Source organism: Saccopteryx leptura, chromosome 2 (genome assembly GCF_036850995.1).
Source record: "Saccopteryx leptura isolate mSacLep1 chromosome 2, mSacLep1_pri_phased_curated, whole genome shotgun sequence".
Classification (NCBI taxonomy): Eukaryota; Metazoa; Chordata; class Mammalia; order Chiroptera; family Emballonuridae; genus Saccopteryx; species Saccopteryx leptura.
Genome location: NC_089504.1, coordinates 368,281,356 through 368,306,818, shown reverse-complemented (window position 1 = coordinate 368,306,818; position 25,463 = coordinate 368,281,356). Strand labels below are relative to the sequence as shown.

Here is a 25,463-nt window from a genome sequence, read left to right as displayed (position 1 = left end):
ACTAAGGACGAGGCAATATATGAAGACAGTGATTCATCATTAGACATTGATAGGGACAAGCTAATGGATGGGAGTTTTGACAGTGATGAGGAGTTGTATAAATTTCGTAATGAATAAAACTTGAGTTCAATAACTTTATGTAATACATTTTTTTCAAATTTCAGGCCTCAAAATTAAGGTGTGCCTTATACATGGGGAAATATGGTACTTGATCTTTATTAATTAATCTTACCTAGAAGCACTGTTTACTAGAGAAAAATCCAAATTGGATTGAACTTGCTTAGAGAATCCACTAGGAGACTCTGATACACCACCTGACGTGACTCGAGGCCTCTTTGCCCCTAAAAAAAAAAAATAGATAAATATAATAAATACAAATGATTTTAAGTCTTTTATGAAGATACTCTTTTTTTTTTTGGTGGTGGAGTGGGGGCGGGGGGAGAGACAGAGGCAGAAAGACAGAGAGAGAGGCATCAACTCATTGTTCCATTTAGTTGTGCCACTGATTGCTTCTCATATAAGCCCTGACCAAGGCTCAAACTGGCGATCTCGGTGGTGGAGCCCTAAGCAGGGTCTCAGCGGCACCCTTGGGATAGAGCTGGTGACCTCTGGGTCCCAGGACAGAGATTCATCCACTTGCCACAGGCCAGAGCACACAGATATTTTTAATTAACATAACTGGCAACCTGAAAAAGTAAAACTACATCTGAATTTATTCAACACAAAATATTTACACCAAATACTGGCTCCTTCTACATGATTTTATGAGAAATGTGGTTGTTATGAACTTACTAGGACTCATTTGTAAATTGACACAAATCCTGATCATAAGTATGTTCCAAGTGTGGAGTACAATGCCATAATCTTAATGATACCATTTATGGTATAGGCAGATACCAGGTTACAAAGAAGATAGATTCTGAAGGTTTGTTATTAAGTTGAATTTGTAAGTTGGAACAGGTACATTTACCTATGAAATGCAACTTAGACAGATGTTTGTCTTAATATAGTATTATTTTCACCTTTCTGTGCCTGCAAATGCTTGAACATTTTCAAACCTACAGAACCTATCTGATTCGTAACCCGGGGACTGCCTGTAATAGAAAAATGTTCTATAAAGACAGACCTAAGCCTGACCTGTGGTGGCGCAGTGGATAAAACGTCGACCTGGAAATGCTGAGGTCGCCGGTTCGAAACCCTGGGCTTGCCTGGTCAAGGCACATATGGGAGTTGATGCTTCCAGCTCCTCCCCCCTTCTCTCTCTCTGTCTCTCTCTCTCCTCTCTAAAAATAAATAAAAAAATTTAAAAAAAAAAGACAGACCTAAGCTAAAGGATCAAAACTTTTTAGAATAAAAAATAATTTCTAATAGCAATTACGCATCTGCTATAACCAACATTGCTTGCTCCACTAGAAAACCTTTAATAAGAATAAGCATTATACAGAAAATGATGCCACTATAAATTCATGGTTACTACCCTCAGCTGGATCCTAAACATCCAGTCAGTCCTATGTTTCTCTAGTCAGTTTCCCCTCTTTTTCTCCACAATGATTGTTTCAAAATTTCTGCACTATTGTCAATTTCCCAGACCTCCCTAAAGCACCTCATTTCTTAACAGTATGATACCATCACATATTTCACAAAGAAAATAAACGTCATTAGAAACTCCCTCAAGTTGCAGTACCGAATCTGTCAATTTATTTGCATTCCTACCAATCTTCTCCCATCAAATGTTCATCCCTCTACTTGTACTTGAGCCCATACTCTCCTGTCACCTCAGGGACCTAGATGCTCCTTTATTCCCTCTCTTTTCAGCCTCTTCCACTCAACTGGATCTGTCCGCAAACCATTTAAACATACTAAAGTTTAAGACTGTTATTTGCTAATCCATTCATTCAAATATTTTATTGAGCCTACTATATATCAGGCAGTAAGATGGAAGAAATTTCATGTTAGTATGCAGATGAGAAAGATCCAGTAGAGAGGACAAAATTAATGATGCAGAAGAAAGAAAGGGTAGGCCTGACCAGTGGTGGCGTAGTGGGATAAAACATCGACCTGGAACACTGAGGTTGCTGGTTCGAAACCTTGGGCTTGCCTGGTCAAGGCACATATGGGAGTTGATGCTTCCTGCTCCTCCCCCTTCTCTCTCTCTCTCCCCTCTCTCTAAAAATCAATAAATAAAATATTTAAAAAAAAATTAAAAAAAAAAAAAAAAAAAAGAAAGAAAGGGTAATTACTAGACAATGTTCCTGAGTAGGCAAAAGAGAACTGGTGTAGTGCACAAGAGAAAGCGTTGGCTTATTTCTGGAGCAGACAATTTATCCATAGCAACAGGAGAGAAAGCAGATTATACGAGCAAAGAGGCAATTAGGTGGGTGGAGATGGCGAGAGTTTGTGGAAGTTTTCTTGTGATTGCTTTGATTTCCCAGTGAAATAGGAAGTACTGCCACCAACAGACTGAGCATAGGGAAGAGATATTAGGAGTTGAAGAGAAAATAAAATATAATGATATGACTTAGGAGTGGCATTATGAAAGTAGGGAAATGCATTCCGACTGCCTAGGAGAATTAAGGGACAACCAGAGATTAGTGATCCTGAATTTAAAGCGAACATTGTTTTATGTTCTTCTCCAGCTACAATGAGCTGTACAGATATAAGTGTAGAACTGGACCAAACTTGGGTTAGGTTTTGCGCAATAAGAATGCTGAAGAGGCCTGACCTGTGGTGGCGCAGTGGATAAAGCGTTGACCTGGAAATGCTGAGGTCGCCGGTTCAAAACCCTGGGCTTGCCTGGTCAAGGGACATATGGGAGTTGATGCTTCCAGCTCCTCCCCCCCTTCTCTCTCTCTCCCTCTCCTCTCTAAAATGAATTAAAAAAAAAAAAAAAAAAAAAAAAAAAAAAAAAAAAAAAAAAAAAAGAATGCTGAAGAGAGAACGAGGCAAGGAAGTTGAAGATGAATGTAAACAAGTATTACAGTGACTGACCTTAGGCTTTAAAATAGGATGAAACTCAGGACTTAGGGAGAGTATAGATAAGAGATAATGAAAAGGAAATAGAATTAATGGATTGCCAGTCCAGAGAGTATCAAAGGATTGTTGGAGTCAGGGTACTAGAGGGAGGAGAAAAAAATACAACTAGTGTTTGGAGCAGAATACCTGAAGAAAAGATCATCAGACTAGCAATGGTCAAGCAAAAGGATCATACAGATGAATATTTTATTTCTTTTTTTCATTTTCTTTTTTAAGTGAGAGAGGCAGAGACAGTGAGACAGACTCCCGCATGTGCCCTGACTGGGATCCACCCAGCAACCCCTGTTTGGAGCTGATGCTCAAATCACCCGAGCTATCCTCAGTGCCCAGAGCTGACACTCACAGCAACCAAACCACTGCCTGTGGGAGGGAAAGAGAGAAGGGTGGGGGAGAGAAGCAGATGGTCACTTCTACTGTGTGCCCTGACAGGGGATTGAACCTGGGATGTATATATGCTGGGCTGGTGCTCTATCCAAATCCACTGAGCCAACTGGCCAGGGCAGGATGAATATTTTAATCACCAAGAATCATGACAAAAATTATGTGGATTTGTGTTGGAGAGAGTGACAATGTGGCAGGAATTTTAATTTGGGGACTAGAAGTTGATTATAACAAGTAGGGAATAGTGGGTGGTAGTAGAGTCTGATAATGAAATTAGAAACGAAGGGAGGAGGAATAAGAAAAGAAAGTGATAATGAAGAAAAAAGAGGACAGTTGCCCCACTCCCAAATCCAAGGGAACAGAGAGTGTGGGAAAGAAAACATCTAACATTTGAAAGGAAACAGTATCTTAGGGAAGAGGTGGGCTTCAACTAAAATAAGGTGAAAGGTAAGAAACATTCCGAGAAGGGTTAAAAATTCCTCATTTGTCTCCACCTATTGTCTTCTCTCAGCCAAACTTCTTGAATGAGCTGGCTATGCTCTGCTTCCTTACCTTTTTTAGACTGGTCACTGTACAAACACTATACACTAGAGCAGTGGTTCTCAACCTGTGAGTCGCAACCCCGGCGGGGTCGCCTAAAGCCATCGGAAAATACATAATGCATATCAGGTATTTACATTCCGAATCATAACTGTAGCAAAATTACAGTTATGAAGTAGCCACCAAAATTATTTTTTGGTTTGGGGTCACCGCAACATGAGGAACTGTATTGCGGGGTCACGGCATTAGAAAGGTTGAGAACCACTGCACTAGAGTTTTCTCCAACTCTAACAAAACTTCCTGCCAAGGTCATGAATAACTGCCATAGTATGAAATCTAATGGACAAGCTTTTCTGTGTCCCTGGCTTCCACTCACCACTTAAATGTTGGCATTCCTGGCCCTGACCAAGGCGCTCAGTGGATAAAACATCCTTCTGGTGCACCAAGGTCAGGGGTTCAATCCCCAGTCAAGCCATATATGAGAAACAATCACTGAGTTCATTCAACTAAATGAACACCTAGGTAGAACAAGGAGTTCATGCTTCTCTCTCTCTCCCCTTCTTCTCTCTCATCCCTCCTCAAATCAGTGGAAAATTAAAAAAAATAATATTGGCATTCCCTAGAATTTCATACACTCAATTTCATCTACCACAGTTTAAATTACTGTCTATTAGAAGAAAACACCTAAATCAGCATCTCAAGCCTAGTCCTGTCTCCTAAGTTACACACACACACATACCTATTTGACAATTTTACTTAACTTCTCAAACTCAACATGATCAAAATCAAATAAAATTTCCCCCCAAATCTGTTTCCTCCTGAGCTACATTCCAGTAAATGGTATCACCATTTACACAGTTGTTCAAACCAGAAAGGAATCATCCTTGATTCCGCATTCTCCCTCCTTTCCTGCATATAACAACCACCAGTCCTGTCAATTATAGTTCTTAAATTTCTTTGGAATCTCTCTCTTCTTTCCAACTCCATTGTCCCTAACCTAGTCCAGTTATTATCTTCTCATATCTAGGATGAAAAACATCAAAAGCAATGGGGAAAAAGTAGCCAGAAAGATCTGATCATGCCATTTCCTCACTTAAAATCTCTCAAAGTTTTCCCCAAAACCCTTAAGAGGAAAGCACAAAATTCATAATGTAGATTACAGGTCCTCCTCTATAACTTGGAGCTATTTACCTTTCTGGCCTCATCTCAAACCTCTTTCCATCTTCCCCTTCTCTGTTGAGTCATTTGCTCAAAAACACTTACTGATTGCCTACAACATACCACACACTGTGCTAACCACTTGTGAAACAAGGACAGAAAGGTCAAACATGGTCCATGCTGTACCACTCTTCTTTCAAGGTCCTCAATGCACCACTTTCTAAGCTCCAAAACATTCTAAAGGCTGCTTCCTAAGTTCTGAATCTACCACTTATCTTGCTAGTACTCATCTGGCTAATATTCCTTTAATGTTAAAATCTTAGATTTAATGTGATTTCCTCAGAAAGACAAGCTCTGTCACTTAAGACTTGGCCAAACATTTAGCTATAGTGCCCTGACTTTCAACTATATAATTTTTGATAAACATAAACTTATTTTTTACATCTGTTTTTCCTGTCACACATCATAATCTCCATGAGGGCAGAGATCAAAGCTATCACATATATTGTTGACTGCAAGTTCTTTATTTTCACAGAAAAAAAGTACTTATGTTTTAAGGATATTACCTTTCTTGAGTGGCTTGTTGTACCATCTATCTTTTTTGATGTCTGAGATAGTAATCCTTAATGATGGATTCTCAACTAGGATTTTATGCAGCAGCGCTGAAAACAAACCAGTAAGACAACATTTATAAAAGAGTCATGCAGATTAGAAAAGTCTATAGCTTGTGATACAGAACACATTCTCTCTTGATCTTATGTTCAAATATTACCTCTGAGGAAGAGAAAAAATAAATTATTAAAGCTATTAAATTATTGCTTTAACTTCATGCAGTTGTGTTTTGCTACTGTCTATATTTTAGAATATTCTGCCCAGATTTGATTCTCCGTTATTTGTAAATAGTAGCATAAGAGTCAGGTAGAAATATTTTTCCCCCGGTGATATTAAAAAAAACCTCTCATCCATTTTCAATACCAAACTTGTTCTAATTTCAAGTCCTCATTCAAATAGTTTTATAAAAAAAATTTTACTTTCCAGAATCCTGAGGTATCTTAATTATATTGATAAAGAATTCATATAATCTCCCACCACAAAACAATCTTCTAATAGACAAAAGATTTAAATAAAAAATATTAATCCATAAAAACACAAATGAAAACATAAGAGATTTTTTCCCCCTAGTATCAAGGTAGAAAAGACCTTTCCAAACATGACAATATTGTCAGAAACCACAAAGAACAAGATAATAGATTTAAATAAGTAAAAATATAAAATTATATGCATTTCAAACCAGCACAAACAAAATAAAAATACATGATAAATCGTGGGAAAAATTTGTAATAAATGCAAAGATTGGAGGTAGGAGAGGGTAAAGGGATAAATAGTGATGGAAGGAGACCAGACTTAGGGTGGTGAACATACAATACAGTATACAGATGATGTGTTATAGAACTGTACACCTGAAACCTATGTAACTTTATTAACCAATGGCACCCCAATAAGTTCAATATAAGTAAATAAATGCAAAGACCTCATAAATACGTTAAAAAACTAATAAATATAGTGGATATACAACCTCATTGGTACTAAATTTAAAATAAAAACAAGTGAATATATTTTTATAGGTCTCTTAGATTAAATATTTTTTAATGTAAATTTATGAAGCTGTGATGAAATGACACAAACTTTTTGAAAAGCAATTTGGCAAAGTAAACCAGAATAATTAAAAAGTGCATACATCCTTGACCCTGAAATTCCATTTCTGGGATTTTATTTTAGCTAAATAATTTAAAGGTATATGCAAAAATGAAGTTATACAGATGATCATATCTCTTTCATAATGGTGAAAAATTAGAAAAAATATAAATCTCTATAAAAGTGAATTGGATGAGTATAATAAGAAATATCCATACAGCAGAAGACCTTCAGTCTTTAAAAACAATGATGGAGACCTATAGTTAGTCATGAAAAAAGTTCATAAAGCATTAACACAAAAAACATTATAAAATATTATGTGTAATATCATCTCATTTCTTGTAAAAACATACATACTTATAAATAGTATACCTAAAACAAATATATATACTTATATATTTTTATAACAAAGTACAGAAACACATCAAAATATTAATAGAAGTTATTTCTGAGGGATTATAGGACTAGTTTTTAAAAGTTTTTTACTTATTTTAAAATTTATCTACAAGGTTCATGGATTATTCACATGACCATTTAAAAAAATTTTTAATGTAAGAACAAAAAATCATATACCACTATCTTCATTATCCTAGAAATCAGTACTTTTAATCAAGATAACCTAGTTACCTAGAGGAGCAGAATCAATTTTCTTCCAAGGATTGAGGTATGTTTTTTTTTCTTTCCAATCAGAATATTCCTGACAACTGTCACTGGGCTGGTCCCATGGCAATTCTAGAAAAAAAATAAGTCCCAGTTTTCTGAGTGTTCATATCATTAAGTAGTAACATTCCAATGGAAAATAATCAATAATACAAATCCATTTCCTCCAAGTTAACTCAATGGTTTTCATACTAAGAATACCAACTCTTTTCAAAAGTATTCACATGCATCTTAAAAGTGAGAACTATTATGGTATTTCACTTAGTAGCTATACATATTTTAAAAACTTTGGGAGTAAAGTTCCAATTTGGTTATAAATAATTTAAATAGTGTCATATAAATATGGATGCCCTTGGTTTATTTTATTTATTTTGGTTTAAGAAATCTATCTATCCATAGGACAGAAGCTCTTACCTCCAGCCAACATTGCAGTAAGTACTATTCCACAGGACCAAACATCAACTGGTTCTGCATGAAATTCTCTTCTCTTTAGAAGTTCTGGAGCAACATAAGGTAAAGTTCCACACATCTTGTTCAATAAACGCTCACGATTATTATGCCGAAACACTGTTGCCAAGCCAAAGTCAGAGATTTTGAGGTTATCTAAACCAAAGGAAAAAGAGATGGCACTGGATAAAAATGTTTTGTAACTAGATATACTTAAATAGCTAAAGTTTTATTAGAAAATCACTGGTATCACTTAAGGTTTGTAGAACTACTCTACCTTAAAATGACCAAAAATATATATATATTTTTTAAAGAAATAAAACCTGCCTGACCAGGCAGTGGCGCAGTGGATAGTGTGTCAGACTGGGACACAGAGGACCCAGGTTCAAAGCCCCGAGGTCACTTGAGCGTGCACTCATCTGGTTTGAGCAAAGCTCACCAGCTTGAACCTGGGGTTGCTGGCTTGAGCAAGGGGTCACTCTGTCTGCTGTAGCCACCCCACTCGTCAAGTCACACATGAGAAAAAAATCAATGAACAAGGTGCCGCAATGAAGAGTTGATGTTTCTCATCTTTCTCTCTTTCTGTTTGTCCCTATCTGTCCCTCTCTCTGTGTCTCTGTCTCTGTCACACATACACACAAAAGAAATATAACTCATCATCACCTAGCTAAAATTAGTGAAAGGACTCATCGTTTCTGTTAATTTAAGAGAAATATCATCAAATACACAAAACAGATTAAAGAAAGATACTGAAGTAAAAAAAAAAGGACCTATTCTGGAAAAGGGCACTCCAGACTTAGCTTAAAAGCTGAGCCAAGCCCTTTATTGGGTTGGGCAGCAGGCAGGAAAGACATATCAATAACATTAGACCAACATTCCCAGCCGCAAACAAACCTTGCTGGCAGGAAGAAAATACAGAGGAAGGCAAAAGTAGGTTTACAACTGTTCATATGAAAAATGACATGCAGGTTACGATTATTTCAATAGCTTTATTAACTCCATATTTCACATTCTCACAACTGTAAACATACTTTTGCTCACCCTTGTACTTAAAAACTTGCCAAAACTAAAGATCCACAAACCTCCAGAACTTCTTGTCAAAGGAGTTTACAAAAGGAGAAAGAACTCTGTATAAAAAACCAACCAGAAAAGCAAATTTCCACTCTAACTTCCCATCTTCAATACACACAAATACAGGCAGAACTTTCCATTTAACCTATACTTGGTGAATGTCTACTGTAACAGTGTGACACTGGGCTAGCCAATGTGGTTAAATAAATTACTGGAAAAGACTAACAACAGACAACTGTTGTGAAGGTTACGGCAATATAGAACATTACAAAATTTTACAGAAAATGAATCTAATCTCGTCTTAGCAGTTAAGAAAGATTCCTTACATTCAACCTTTTCAGAGGACAACCTGGCAAAAGATGTCAAAATCTGAAATATTCACACACTCTTTGAACTAGCAATTTCTACTTCTAGGATCATATCTGTAAGGACCAAGAGAAGATCAGAAAATAAGCAGGGCACTAATGGAACAGGGAACTTAAGGGTTATAGGCAGGTCTTGCTCCTGTTCTGTTAGGAATAACATGCCCAAGGTCGTTCAAGAAGCAGAGACAGATAGGGACTCTGGGAGGCTGAGAGAGAAAAAAAAAAGAGACAAACGTTTGCATTCTATTGGTTAAAAGACCCTTATCAGAAGTTTAGGTTTGGAATTCGCCAATGAGCTAGACCCCAGCCCCTGTTGCTATGCTATGTGCAGCCCCCTTAGCAAATAGGTTACCGCCACATCTGCTTCTGTATTAGGCTTGCTTGCTTGGCTTATAAAAAGATTTAGCTGTGAGCGCTAGGTGTGATTCCCATCTGCAGCTCCTTGTGAGCACAGTGTCTCTGGACACCTCGGGAATTTGCCCCTGCGCAGGTAAAACTGGCCAATAAAGTTACATCTATACTCCTGAAAGTCTCCGACGTTTGTTCTTGTACCCAGTGGATGTTACAATATCCACAGAAATACTCACACAAATTCACAAAGATTTTCATAGCAGTATTATTTGTGAATAACTTAAATACCTATCAGTAAAGAAACAATTAAATCTTATAATACATGTACACAATAAAACTATATAAGTAATTGTTTTTAAAAAGGTATATCCAGCCCTGGCCGAATAGATCCATTAGCTAGAGCAGCATTCCGAAATGCAGAGGTTGTCAGTTCAATCCATAGTCCGGGCACATACAGGAACAGATCAATGTTCCTCTGTCTCTCCCTCTCCCTTCCTCTCTCTAAAATCAATAAATAAAATAAAAAGGGTGTGTGTATACATATATATATATATATATATATGTACTGACACAAAACTGGATAAAAGTGAGAAAAAAGGCAAGAACAAATATTCATTATAACATGACCTTATCTTTTTTTTAAAGCAAGAGAGAAACCAGGAAGAGATGAGAAGCATCAAGTCATAGTGACAGCACTTTAGTGTAGTTCACAATTGCTTCTCATACGTGCCTTGATGGGGTGAGGGTCAAGCCAGCGACCATGGGATCAAGTTGATAATACCATGTTCAAGCTGGTGACCCTGAGCTCAAGCCCAATGAGCCTGTGCTCAAGCTGGTGACTTCAGGGTTTGAACTGGGGACCTCATTGGTTGATTCTCTATCCACTGTGCCACCACCAGTCAGGCACATGCCCCAATTTTTATATTGGGTCTATGTGCAAATTTATAGAACAGTCATCATTGTTTTATTTGCTTTTAAAGCTATAAACAACTGTCCCATAATAGGGAATTCTTTAAAAATTAATTATATTTGTTTAATATGTAAGCCGTCGATGATGTTTACCTGTATTTGAGTTGGGAAGTAGCAACTGTAATTACCTTTTAATATCTATATGTGACATAATCTTTAATCAAGCACTGAAATTGAGTTTTAAATTACTTATAAGTAGTACTCACTGAAAATACTAATGGATGACCACAGTACTCCTTGTATTTTGTTGTTTTGTTAAGCTTGCAACATAATACTCAAGTTAGAGAAGTACATATAATAAATTCTAAATTAAGGAGTGTGGTTACTTCTGAGAAAAAAGGAAATACCCTTGTGAAGGAATACACAAGATGACTTCATATTTAGAGACATGCAATCTCTCTTTTCTTTGTTTTTAATCCCTCTTTACCAGAGGATTTTATGTAGCTTGAAACCTGCATTTAATCAAAAAAGGACTTAATTTGTAGATGAAGAAAGAGAAGAATTGATTATAGGCATCTAGGATTCAAAAAGTAATGGAAACAGAATTTTTAAAAAAAGCAAAGGGAATTCTCCCAGCTTGTGCATTCATTTCTCAGGATTCATCAACAGGCCATTCTGTAGTTCCTTTTTTCCCATATATCAAATTTCCCAAATATCTAAAATTTTGCTATGTGCCTTATGAAACAACTTGCAGAAGGCCAAATAACGGAAAGAGGATCTTAGATAGCTAGGTTAATAGATGAGTTAATAGAAGGTTATCTAAAAGATAGTCACCAAAATATTAACAGTAGTTGTAACTGACTTGGGGTTTTTAGTGGTTTTTTCACTTTCTTCTTTATACTTTTAATCTTATCTCATGATTATCTTTTATCTCTACAGAGAGGAAAAAAACTCCAATATTTTTAATTTGGGAACAAAGTTTTCATATTCCAGATATTATTATATATACACATCTCTATTATTTATATAAGCTGGCTTTTCTTAATTTATCTCTTTATACGAAAGTCAATTATAGAGTTCAGGAAAAAGTTAGAAAGAGGTTAATAAGACAAATACACTGTTACTTCTGTGGGTAATATTGCCAGAAAAAATAAACTTCAAGATTGGACAAGATCTTAAAAGTACTTTGGTTCGGGGGACCAGAAGATGGCGACAGAGTTGGCAGATGTTACAACTCCCACCTCCCAGAACCAAAGTGGATTACAACTTAACTTGGAAACAATCATCTTGAAAAACCAACTTTGGACTAAACTATGAGGAATCTATCATCAAGGATCACCAAAGAAACCACACTGAGACTGGTAGGAAGGGTGGAGACGCGGAAAGGGCTGCCCCGCTCCCAGGAGCGAGCGATGGCCCAGAGGAATTCTCAGGGTGGGGTGGGTTGCCCAGAGAGTTGTGGGTCCTCAGCCCCAGGACCAGAGCCTCAGCCTAGAGCCCTAGAGATTACAAGAGGCATACGGACAGTATTTAGCTGAGAGAAGAGCCAGGTTACTGTTTGTGAGAGGGAGACAGAACTCTCAGACCCAGGCACCGTCTTAAAGGAACCACACAGAAAACCTTGTTCACAGCCACTTACCCAGGGCTCCAGGAGCAGGGAGCGTTGAGAGGACTGGAGCTGCAAGAGGAGAGTGTGATTTCTGCGGAGACAGCCATCCTAAACCCTGTGCTGCAGGGTCACTCCCCAAATCTAAAGTGGCCATTTTTCCTGGGAGAAGCAATGGCAGCAAAGGGAAGCAATTACCCCACCCACTGGAGACTCTCCTACTCCAGTCAGAGCAAAGACTCACTTAGAAGCAGAGGGCACGTCAGGGACACAGGTTTTGAGTGCTGAGGTCTGGGCTACCCCGCCATGCTGGGGTACCCCCACACTGCTGAGTACTTCCGAAGGGCGGGCAGGCAGGCCCAGCTGCAGCGTTGATGGGGCAGCCCACGCGCCCGGCAATGCCCATGCCCAAACACCAGAGGTGCACTTAGGCCAGCGGGCAGACCACACCTTGGGAACACAGAGGCCACACCCACTGGCCAAGAGTAGATAAAAGCCAGCCTAGGAGTGTAGCTGATATTTACAATAGCACCTGGGCCCAGCAGAGAGGCAGCTACAAATTCTCCATCGCCTGTAGCTCCAAGAAGGTTGCTAACGGCATCATAGGCAGTGACCCCCACTGGTCCGTGTCACGTTCCGGCCAGAGAAGTCCAGGGCTGACACATCCAACAGCCAGATATAGAGAGCATCAGCTCAGGACCTAATAACCCTTGTTAGAGTGGTATCTTAAGGAACAGCTCCTCACACCTGACCCAGCTAAGGCATTGAAAATGCCAACACAAATAGCAAAAAAAAAGCAGTAGCAGAATATAAGTAGCCTACAGTAGATTACAAACAGCTGAAGTCAACTCAAGAAGATCTAGAAACAACACAACTGGAAGCTGGAGGCAGAACACAAACCTTATACTCTGCTAGCTACACAAACAGCACACCCAAAGAAGCAGTCTATATACAAACAAAAAGGGAAGACAGAGAAGTGCAATCCAAATGAATCAACAAGAGAAATCCCCAGAAAAAGAACTGAATGAGATGAAAATAACCAAGATACCAGATACAGAATTTAAAACAATGATTGTTAGGATGCTCAAGGATCTTAGAGCAACAATGGATAGACATAATGAGCACCTAAATAAAGGGAAAGCAAGCATCAAAAAGAACATTGAAATCATAAAGAGGAATCAGAAATGACAAATACAGTATCAGAAATAAAGACTACACTAGAAGGAATTAATAGCAGGCTAAATGAAGCAGAGGATCAAATCAGCAATTTAGAGGATAAGATAAACAAAACCACGAAAGCAGAACTGCAAAAAGAGGCTCAAAAAGTCTGAGGAAACTCTAAGAGAGCTCTGTGACAACATGAAAAGAAACAATATCCACATCATAGGGGTTCCTGAAGAAGAAAGAAGAATAGAGAACCTGATTGAAGAACTCACAGCTGAAAACTTCCCTAAATTGATGAAGGAAAAGGGACCACAAGTTCAAGAAGCACAGAGAATCCAATTGAAGAGGAATCCAAAGAGACCTACACCAAGACACATCATAATTAAAATACCAAAGTTAAGAGATAAAGAAAGAATACTAAAAGCTGCAAGAGAAAAGCAGTCAATCACCTACAAAGGAGCCCCCACAAGGATGACATCTGATTTCTCAACACTTGAGATCAGAAGGGGATGGCAAGAAATATTCAAAGTAATGAAGAACAAGAACCTACAACCAAGACTTCTTTATCCAGCAAGGCTATCGTTTAAAATTGAAGGAGAAATAAAAAGCTTCCCAGACAAAAAACAAACAAACAAGGAATTCATTACAACCAAACCAATGCTGCAAAAATGTTAAGGGGCCTGTTGTAAACAGAACAAAGGGGGGGGGGGGGAAATCTAGAAGACGAATGTATATTTAAAGAATAAAATGGCAATAAACACCTACAAATCAATAATAACCTTAAATGTAAATAGATTAAATACTCCAACCAAAAGACATCGGGTAGCTGCACAGATAAGAAAACAGGACCCATACATATGCTGTTTACAAGAGATCCACCTCAAAACAAAAGACACACATAGACGAAAAGTGAAGCTATGGAAAAAAATATTTCATGTAAATGAAAATGAACAAAAAGCTGCGGTAGCAATAATATTTGACAAAATAGACTTTAAAACAAAGGGATAAAGAAGGTGACTATATAATGATAAAGGGAGCAATCCAACAGGAAGATACAACCATTATAAATGTCTATGCGCCTAATATAGGAGCACCTAAATACATAAAGCAGACTTTGATGGATATAAAGGGTGAGATCAACAGCAATACTATGTCTGACCGAGTGGTGGCGCAGTGGATTGAGCATCAGACTGGGATATGTAAGACCCAGATTCGAGACCCTGAGGTCGCCAGCTAGAGAGTGGGCTCATCTGGTTTGAGCAAGGCTCACCAGCTTGAGCCCAACATTGCTGGCTTAAGCAAGGGGTCACTTGGTCTGCTGTAGCCCCGGTCAAGGAACATATAAGAAAGCAATCAATGAACAATTAAGGAGCCACAATGAAGAATTGATGTTTCTCATCTCTCTCCCTTCCGGTCTGTCTGTCTCTATCTGTCCCTCTCTCTGACTCTCTCTATCTCTGCCACACACACACAAAAAAAATAGCAATACTAGCCCTGGCTGGTTGGCTCAGTGGTAGAGCGTCGGCCTGGCGTGCAGGAGTCCCGGGTTCGATTCCCGGCCAGGGTACACAGGAGAGGCGCCCATCTGCTTCTCCATCCCTCCCCCTCTCCTTCCTCCCTGTCTCTCTCTTCCCCTCCCACAGCTGAGGCTCCATTGGAGAAAAGTTGGCCCGGGCGCTGAGGATGGCTCTGTGGCCTCTGCCTCAGGCACTAGAATGGCTCTGGTTGCAACAGAGCAACACCCTAGATGGGCAGAGCATCGCCCCCTGGTGGGCGTGCCAGGTGGATCCCGGTTGGGCGCATGTGGGAGTCTGTCTGACTGCCTCTCCGTTTCCAACTTCAGAAAAATACAAAAAATAAATAAATAAAAATAGCAATACTATAATAGTAGGGGATTTTAATGCCCCAGTAACATCACTAGATAGATCCTCAAGAAAGAAAATTAACAAAGAAACAGCAGCCTTAAAGGACACAGTAGATCAACTGGATTTAATAGGTATCTTCAGAACCTTTCACCCTAAAACAGCAAGATATACATTTTTTTCAAGTGCTCATGGTACATTTTCTAGGATAGACCACATGTTAGGACACAAAACGAGTCTCAATAAATTTAAGAAGATTGAAATCATATCAAGCATCTTCTCTGATCACAATGGCATAAAACTAGAAATCAACTACAACAGAAAAACTGAAAAACATTCAAACACTTGGAGAATAAATAGCATGTTATTAAATAACGAATGGGTTAACAATGAGATCAAGGAAAAAATAAAAAATTTCCTTAAAACAAATGAAAATGAACATACAACAACTCAAAATTTATGGGACACAGCAAAGGCAGTCCTGAGAGGGAAGTTCATAGTATTACAAGCATACCTTAAGAAGCAAGAAAAAGCTCAAATAAAAAACTTAACCCTGCATAAAAAAGAACTAGTAAGAGAACAGCAAGTAAAGCCCAGAAGTAGTAGAAGGAAGGAAATAATAAAGATCAGAACAGAAATAAATGACACAGAGGCTAAAAAAAAATACAGAATATCAATGATACCAAGAGCTGGTTCTTTGAAAAGGTAGACAAGATCGATGAACCTTTAACCAGACTCACCAAGAAAAAAAAGAAAGGACTCAAATAAATAAAATTAGAAATGATAGTGGAGAAGTAACAACTGATACAGCAAAATACAAAGGATTGTAAGAAAACACTATAAAGAATTGTACGCCAAAAAATTAAGACAACCTGGATGAAATGGACAAATTCCTTGAAACATATAATCTTTCGAAAATCAATCTGGAAGAATCAGAAAACCTAAACAGACTGATTAAAACAAATGAGATTAAAACAGTTATCAAAAAACTCCAACAAACAAAAGTCTTGGGCCAGATGGCTTCATAGGTGAATTCTACCAAAAATTCAAAGAACTCCCTCCTATCCTTCTCAAGCTATTTCAAAAAATTCAAGGGGAGGGAAGACTTCTAAGGTCCTTTTATGAGGCGAACATAATTCTGATTCCAAAACCAGGCAAAGACAACACAAAGAAATAAAACTAAACTATATCCACTATCCCTGATGAACTTGGATGCTAAAATTCTCAACAAAATATTAGCAAACCGCCTGACCGGGTGGTGGCGCAGTGGATACAGCGCCGGAATGGGATGCGGAAGACCCATGTTTGAGACCCCAATGTTGCCAGCTTGAGTGAGGGCTCATCTGGTTGGAGCAAAGCTCACCAGCTTGAGCCCAAGTCGCTGGCTTGAGCAAGGGGTTACTCTGTCTACTGAAGGCCCGCAGTCAAGGCACATGTAAGAAAGCAATCAATGAACAATGAAGGTGTTGCAACACGCAACAAAAACTAATGATTGATGCTTCTCATCTCTCTGTTCCTGTCTTTCTGTCCCCGTCTATCCCTCTCTCTGACTCTGTCTCTGCTAAAAAAAAAAAAAAAAAAAAAAATTAGCAAACTGGATCCAGCAATACATGAAAAAAATCACACATCATGATCAACTGGGATTTATTCTGGGGAGGCAAGGCTGGTACAATATTCACAAATCAATCAATGTGATTCATCACATAAACAAAAGGAAGGAGAACAATCATATAATAATATCAATAGATGCAGAAAAAGCATTTGATAAAATCCAGCACCCATTCATGATCAAAATTCTAAAAAAGTAGGAATACAGGGAACATACCTCAACATGATAAAGGCCATCTATTTCAAACCGATAGTCAACATCATACTCAATGGGCAAAAATTAAAAGCAATCCACTTAAGATCAGGAACAAGGCAGGGGTGCCCCCTTTCACCCCTCTTATTCAACATAGTTCTGGAAGTCCTAGCCACAACAATCAGACAAGAAGAAGAAATAAAAGGCATCCAAATTGGAAAAGAAGAAGTAAAACTATCATTATTTGGCCCTGGCCAGTTGGCTCAGTGGTAGAGTGTCAGCCTGGCGTGCAGGAGTCCAGGGTTTCATTCCCGGCCAGGGCACACAGGAGAAGCGCCCATCTACTTCTCCACCCCTCCCCCTCCTCTCTTTCTCTCTCTTCCCCTCCCGCAGCCAAGGTTCCATTGGAGCAGTGTTTGCCCGGGTGCTGAGGATGAGCCACTAGAATGGCTCTGATTGCAGCAGAGCGACACCCCAAGATGGGCAGAGCATCGCCCCCTGGTGGGCGTGCCGGGTGGATCCCGGTCGGGCGCATGCGGGAGTCTGTCTGATTGCCTCCCCGTTTCCAACTTCAGAGAAATAAAAAAACAAACAAACAAAAAAATCTATCATTATTTGCTGAGGACGTGATACTGTACATAGAAAACACTAAAGTCTCAGTCAAAAACTACTGGGCCTGATAAATGAATTCAGCAAGGTGGAAGGATATAAAATTAATATTCAGAAATCAGAGGCATTTCTAAATACCAACAATGAACTGTCCAAAAGAGAAATTAAGAAAACAATCCTCGTCATTATTGCAACAAAAAATATTAAGTATCTAAGAGTAAATTTAATCAAGGAGGTTAAAGACTTATACTCAGAAAATTATAAAACATTGATAAAAAAAATCAAGGAAGATAAAAACAAGTGGAAGCATATACCATGTTCATGGATAAGAAGCATAAACATCATTAAAATATCTACATTATCCAAAGCAATCTATAAATTCAATGCAATTCCCATTAAAATACCAATGGCATACTTCAAAGATACAGAACAAATATTCCAAAAATTTATACGGAACCAAAAAAGAACATGAATAGCCTAGCAATCTTGAAAAAGAAGAATAAAGTGGGTGGTATCACACTTCCTGATAGCAAGTTATACTACAAGGCCACTGTACTCAAAACAGCTTGGTAGTGGCATAAGAACAGGCATACAGATCAATGGAACAGAACAGAGAATCCAGAAATAAACCCACACCTATATGGACAATTGATATTTGACAAAGGAGGTAAGAGCATACAATGGAGTAAAGACAGCCTCTTTAACAAATGGTGTTGGGAAAATTGGACAGGTAATGCAAAAAAATGAAACTAGACCACCAACTTACACAAAAATAAACTCAAAATGGATAAAGACTTAAACGTAAGTCTCAAAACCACAATCATCTTTGGAAGAAAACAGGCAGTAAGCTCTTCGACATCTCTCACGGCAATATATTTACTGATTTATCTCCATGGGCAAGGGAACAAATGGACAAGATGAACAAATGAGACTATATCAAACTAAAAAGATTTTGCACATCTAAAGACAATATGAACAAAAAAAAATACAAACCATATAATGGGAGAATATATTTAACAATACGTCTGATAAGGGGTTAATAACCAAAATTTATAAAGAACTTGTAAAATTCAACACCAGGAAAGTAAACAATCTAATCAAAAAATGGGCAAAAGAAATGAATAGACACTTCTCCAAAGACATACAGATGGCCAACAGGCATATGAAAAAATGTTCAACATCACTAATTATTAGAGAAATACATATTAAAACCACAATGAGATACCACCTCACATCTGTCAGAATGGCGCTCATCAACAAAACAACACATAATAAGTGCTGACAAGGATGTGGAGAAAAGGGAACCCTCCTGCACTGCTGGTGGGAACGCAGATTGGTGCAGCCACTGTGGAAAACAGTATGGAGATTCCTAAAAAAAATTAAGAATGGAACTGCCTTTTGACCCAGCTATCCCACCTTTAGGAATATATCCTATGAGTATCAAATCACTGATTCAAAAGAAGAAATGCACCCCCATGTTTATAGCAACATTGTTCACAATAGCCAAGATCTGGAAACAGCCCAAGTGTCAGTCAGTGGACGAGTAGATTAAAAAGCAGTGATACATATACACAATGGAATACTATGGGGCTGTGAAAAAGAAGGAAATCTTACCTTTTGCAGCAACATGGATGGACCTGGAAACTATTATGCTAAGTGAGATAAGCCAGGCAGAGAAAGAAAAATATCATATGAGCTCACTCATTTGAGGAATCTAATGAACAATGTGAACTGAGGAATTTAACAGAGGCAGAGGTGGGATCAAAGGGACCAGATTAAAGTGGTCAAGGGGAAAGGGGCAAGGGGATGAGAGGAGGGGATCAGAAAAGGGAAAGAGGGGGAGGGGGAAGGGGAGGAGCACAAAGAAAACTAGATAGGTGACGGAGGACAATCTGACTTTGGGTGATGGGTATGCAACAGAACTGAATGACAAGATAACCTGGACATGTTTTCTTTGAATATATGTACCCTGATTTATTGATGTCACCCCATTAAAATTAATAAAAATTTATTTATTAAAAAAGAAAAGGGAAAGAGATTAGTGACAGCAATTCCTGGAGGGAAAGGGGGAAGGTGTTGGGGGGAGGGAGGCAAGGGGGGTGTCAAGGGGAACATGGGGGTGAGGGTAGAGATATATTCGGTGGGATACTTGAATCTATGTAAACACAATAAATTAAAATCAATAAAAATTTTTTTAAAAAGTCCTTTGGTTCAACTAGCCAAGCAATGTTTAAATTCTCTTTATAATGTCCCTGATAATCAATAATCCAGTGTTTGACTCTCATCTTATAAATTCACTCTTCTCCAAAGTAACTTATTCAGTTTTTATGCAGACCCATTAACAGGGGTCATCGCTGTAGTAATCCAAACTGTTTCTGTATAGTTTACACCCAATGAAGATCTGCATTTAACAATTAGTAGGTTTCTCCTGAGTTCCTTCAATTATTCCTTATTATACGTAGTTTTTAGCCCTTTCATCATTCTCGTCATTCTCCTATAAAAGTACTTCAGTGGCCCACATGCATTCTATAGTATTATCCCAGGATACTTATTATTTCTGGTGTGTCCACACCAGAGAAGTGCTGGACTATTTTTCTCACTCTGAATATTATCACCTCAGTTTTTCAATGACCAAATTGCACTGGTGATTATTATGAACTTTGCTGCCTAGTAGTCGTCTGTTGTAACCTGCATTGCTACTGAAGATATGTTCTCATCTGGTACTTTTTTCAATACAAATATTGGGCTTTAGATTTTTCCCAAATGGAAAACAACTTGTTAAGTCTGACTCACCTCTCTGATGTGCAAAATTCATTCATTCAATAAGTATTTTTGAAAGCCAACTATTTATCAGACAATATTCTAATGCATTAAATACAGCATTCAACAAAACAAAGAAATCGCCTGACCAGGCGGTGGCACAGTGGATAGAGCGTCAAACTGGGATGCAGAGGACCCAGGTTCGAGACCCTGAGGTCGCCAGATTGAGCGCGGGCTCATCTGGTTTGAGCAAAATTCCACCAGGTTGAGCCCAGGGTCGCTGGCTCCAGCAAGGGGTTACTCAGTCTGCTGAAGGCCCGCGGTCAAGGCACATATGAGAAAGCAATCAATGAACAACTAAGGTGTTGCAACGCGTAATGAAAAACTAATGATTGATGCTTCTCATCTCTCTCCGTTCCTGTCTGTCTGTCCCTGTCTATCCCTCTCTCTGACTTACTCTGTCTGTAAAAAAATAAATTAAAAAAAAAAAACACAAAGAAATCACTACCTAATGTAGTTAACATTTTTTATGATCCTGATTCTATAAGCTAACTTTCACCATCCACCCTCTCAATTTCATCCATAAAATATGGCTAAACTGCCTGACCAGGCAGTGGCGCAGTGGATAGAGCATCAGACTAGGATGCGGAGGACCCAGGTTCGAGACCCTGAGGTCGCCAGCTTGAGTGTGGGCTCATCTGGTTTGAGCAAAGCTCACCAGCTTGGACCCAAGGTCGCTGGCTCGAGCAAGGGGTTACTTGGTCTGCTATAGCCCCACGGTCAAGGCACATATGAGAAAGCAAACAATGAACAACTAACGTGTCGCAACGAAGAACTGATGATTGATGCTTCTCATCTCTCTCTGCTCCTGTCTGTCTGTCCCTATCTATCCCTCTGACTCTCTGTCTCTGAAAAAAAAATATGGCTAAACTCCTTGTCCCTTTATCCCAATCACAGATTAGCCTGACTAAGCAGTGGCACAGTGGACTGGGACGTGAAGGACCCGGGTTTGAAACCCCAAGGTTGCCGCATGAGCGCAGGCTCACCAGCTTGATTGCGGGGTTGCTGGCTTGAGCGTGGGATCATAGACATGACCCCATGGTTGTTGGCTTGAGCCCAAAGGTCGCTGGTTTGAGCAGGAGGTCACTTGCTCTGTTGTACCCCCCCACTCCCAGTCAAGGTACATATGAGAGAGCAATCAGTGAACAGCTAAGGTACCGCAACAAAGACTTGATGCTTCTCACCTCTCCCGTCCTGTCTGTCCCTATCTCTCGCTCTCTCTCTTCCTCTCTCTCTGTAACAAAAAAAACCAAACTAATATTCTTAAAAAAAAAAAAAAAAAAAAGGTACAAGCATGACAAAGCTAACATCCAGGCTATTCCAAAAGAAACTAACATTCATTAATTCATTTAAGACTATTCATATAGTTATCTATCAAGAGAGCTACCCTTGCATCTAGCTCAGATTTCTCTATCTCATCCACAATTATATCATGAAGGACTTGTGAAGTCTAAACATACTACAAGTCTCTAAAATTTCCAAGACCTTTCAGATTCTTTGCCCAGAAATTTAAAAAATGCAGAAGTCTTGAAACAGCTTTGCATGGCTATACCAAAATAATCTAGGTAGCAGTGACAAAATGCTAAACTTACCTCTTTCATCCAATAAGAGATTTTCTGGCTTAATATCCCTGTGAGTTATTCCAATACCATGCAGATAAATCTAAGAAGAAAGCAAAGGAAAGCATACTAAAATTTAGTAAGTAACTTCATTCATACTAATTTTAAGTAAAATGAAAAGAGACAACTGTACTTACTACCCCTGCCATGAGTTGATGGAAGAATCTCTGAGCATCTTGTTCAGGCATACCTATATCTGGCTCTATAGAAGTTATGCAAGTTAGTTTACAAGGTAAATATAATCAGGAATCAACCACATAACCTCCAAATTCTAAGGTTAAACATTGGTGATTATACTTTAGCAAACAGAAGCTTATGCTAGCAATTAAGACTCTCTAGTCCACTAACACATACAATACCTAGTAACTCACATTAATCCATGTTATGTGGTGAAAATTAATTAACACAGAAAAATTAGAAATAACAATCTATTATCCAAATCAAGAATGCAAATCATACCTTGAAAGCCCCTACTTTACTTATTTTAACCATGATTTATTTGATCTTTCCATTTCTCCTCTAATTTCATCAAAATGTTATGCCAATATTTTTCCACTCCTGAAATGTAATTGTCAAAGTGGAAGCTTGGGCAAATCTCAGCAAATTTCAATAAATATTTAACAGATTTAAACTTCATATAACCTCTCACACTACCAAGTCATGAATGCCTGTGTAATTTCTTTGGGAAACAGTTTTATTAAGAAATAGCCTATTGTCAGTTACCTTTTTACATTTTGATCTCCCTTATTAACTCATGATTTCTTTTATATAAAAGAAATAAATACTTTTGAGATAAATACTGGAGATTCTAATAACCAATTTTGACTATTAATACAATAGCTTTAAATAATAAATATAGATCCACAGATTTTATGCACTTCTCAGTGTTCTGTAACATCAAGTCTTTGAGTCTACCTGAACATTTAAGTAGCAGAAACATAATTCACTTAATGTATAAAAGCAATCCTAGGAAATTCCAAATTATTTCACTTACATAAAGGAAAAAATGTAACAACATGGTATTATTTTGCATCTGTAAATACATCCAATAATTTCGTGTAATTAGTATTTACAAAAAAATTATAAAAGTGCTTGGCCAGGCGGTGGCACAGTGGATAGAGTGTCGGACTGGGATGCTGAAGACCCAAGTTCAAGACCCCAAGGTCTCCAGCTTGAGCGCGGGCTCATCTGGTTTGAGCAAAAGCTCACCAGCTTGGACCCAAGGTCGCTGGCTCCAGCAAGGGGTTACTCGGTCTGCTGAAGGCCCGTGGTCAAGGCACATATGAGAAGGCAGTCAATGAACAACTAAGGTGTCGCAACGAAAAACTAATGATTGATGCTTCTCATCTCTCTCCGTTCCTGTCTGTCTGTCCCTATCTATCCCTCTCTCTGACTCTCTCTCTGTCCCTGTAAAAAAATAAAAATAATAATAAAAGCAAACAATGCATTGCATTTCTAATACTTCACCATGAGATTACAGTTTATCATTCTTAAAACCTACAAAGCAACAATACCAACCAATTCATAAGCAATTCTCAGGGGACAATGACCAAATTAGCAAACCCAAGCTTAAAAAACAAATTTAGAAACTTTGTTTAGTAGAATATTTAACTGAAATCCTTTCCATACCTATTCGATCAAAAAGTTCTCCTCCACTACAATATTCCAGAAATAGATATTGGATATTGCCTTCTCTCCTGTGACCATAGAATTTCACTACATTCTCATGATTTAACATTTTATTGATACAGATCTCTTTCTTAATATTTTCTGGACAATCTACAGCACGCTTCATGTCTACAATCTTCACTGCAACGGCTTCTTCAGTTCTTCTATTCACAGCAAGTTGAACTCTAAAAAGTAAAAGGAAAAGGAAACGTAACATTCCAGATGCTTGAATTCTATTAATTTTAAAACTTCAAAAGATCAAACATGACCCATCCAAAGCTACTTTTCCTTTATTAATTTCTCCACCAAGGAGAAACCATGGTTTCTGCTATATTCTTAACAGACACTACTCCTTTCTGAAATGAGGTATAAGAGGTAATGCACCAAGGAAATCATTATGCTATATGACCAAAAGTCACTTAATAAACACTTGAGAATATAAACTACAGTGGGATAATAGTAATTCTAGGCCACATTTAATTTTAGTAACATTTCCTAACGTTTATTCTTCCTGTGGAAATTGCTGTAAGCACCTATGGGGTAAGGACTGCAATTGCCATCTTATAGCTAGCTAAGAAAACAAAGGCACACATGACATTTGGAAGCTTCCCTAAGAACAGAACATTTGACCCCACGCAGTCTGACTCCAGAGTCCATTCACGCGCTCCTCTTAACTTCTGTGCCCAACACCCAATAAGGAACACGTGGCAGGAGAAACTGACCGCAGAGGTCCTTTCCAGCTCTTCAGAAACAATGTCAAAGGGGAAAAAGGCCTTACAGCTTCAGCTTCCAAGTCTTGGATTTCAAATGCAGAGATGTGTCTTCTAAGGCCCCATTTATTAAATAACTCCAAAACAACGAATATGCCCTCAAACCGGGCCAGACAGAAAAGGAAGCAAGTATGAAAGCGGGGGCGCGGGCTCACTCACTCTCCATAGGCACCTTCTCCCAGGGTCTGCACCAAGTCCCAGTCTTCCACGAAGGGCACCGCCATGGCCGCTGTGTCCCACGGCTGTAACCGGCGGGGTCCAGAGACTCGGGGATGAGCGCCAGCTTCAGCACCTGTGAAGCCACTGAGCCGCGCGTCCTCAATATAAACAACAGCACTGTTCCCCCTGACACCTCATCGCCCACATTTCGACCCAGCCCAAACCGCAGAAAGGGTTCAAAATCGTGGCGTGCGGTTCTGTAACTCTGCAACCCCACGCACACCGAGGGCACATACTGGCCTTTCCCATCCGGAGGAAACAGAACAGCTGTGACAAGGCGGGGACAATGCCCCGGCGGATATCGAGGGGTGAAAGGTGGGCTCGGGGCCGAGAGCACAGGGTGCGGGGACCAGGAGCTGGCAGCGCCCCCTCCCACCCCTGCAGCGTCCGCTGGGCCGGGAGGAGGCCGGGGCGGGGCCGAGTTGCCCGACGGGCGGGAGGCAGGGCCGGGGGCACGCAGGCCGGGCAAGAGGTAGTCCCTCTACCACCGGGACCGCGGTACTACCTCCTCCGCCCTCTGGAGCCGCCCCTCCGGGTAGGGGCGTTTGTCCGAACCCGTGGCCATGACCCTCCTAGCTAATGAGGACCCTGGACTCGTCGGCAGACGCCCTTCCCCCCCCTACCCGCCGCCCTCCTCACCAGGTCGTCTTCTGCCCGCTACTACAGGAATCCAAATGCAGCGTTTTTCCCGCCAAAACTGGCTAGCGCCAGTGTC

The 25,463-nt window shown here is 39.3% G+C and overlaps 1 protein-coding gene across 3 annotated transcripts in view; it reads right to left on the bottom strand.

The window, feature by feature from the left end:
- Positions 1 to 25,420, bottom strand: part of CHEK1 (checkpoint kinase 1) — a 43,834-nt gene extending 18,414 nt beyond the window's left edge. The window contains exons 1-9 of one of the 3 annotated variants that reach the window (XM_066365148.1): positions 25,388 to 25,420; positions 24,689 to 24,832; positions 23,721 to 23,944; positions 22,229 to 22,293; positions 22,065 to 22,134; positions 7,882 to 8,070; positions 7,435 to 7,539; positions 5,679 to 5,774; positions 233 to 341 (exon numbers count right to left, since the gene is read on the bottom strand). In XM_066365148.1, coding sequence (XP_066221245.1) covers positions 233 to 341; positions 5,679 to 5,774; positions 7,435 to 7,539; positions 7,882 to 8,070; positions 22,065 to 22,134; positions 22,229 to 22,293; positions 23,721 to 23,944; positions 24,689 to 24,753 — 923 coding nt within the window. In that variant the 5' untranslated portion in view covers positions 24,754 to 24,832; positions 25,388 to 25,420. Of the gene's footprint in view, positions 1 to 232; positions 342 to 5,678; positions 5,775 to 7,434; positions 7,540 to 7,881; positions 8,071 to 22,064; positions 22,135 to 22,228; positions 22,294 to 23,720; positions 23,945 to 24,688; positions 25,342 to 25,387 lie in introns of those variants that run through there. The other 2 variants (XM_066365149.1, XM_066365147.1) reach the window with 2 other exon arrangements.
- Positions 25,421 to 25,463: the final 43 nt, after the last annotated feature.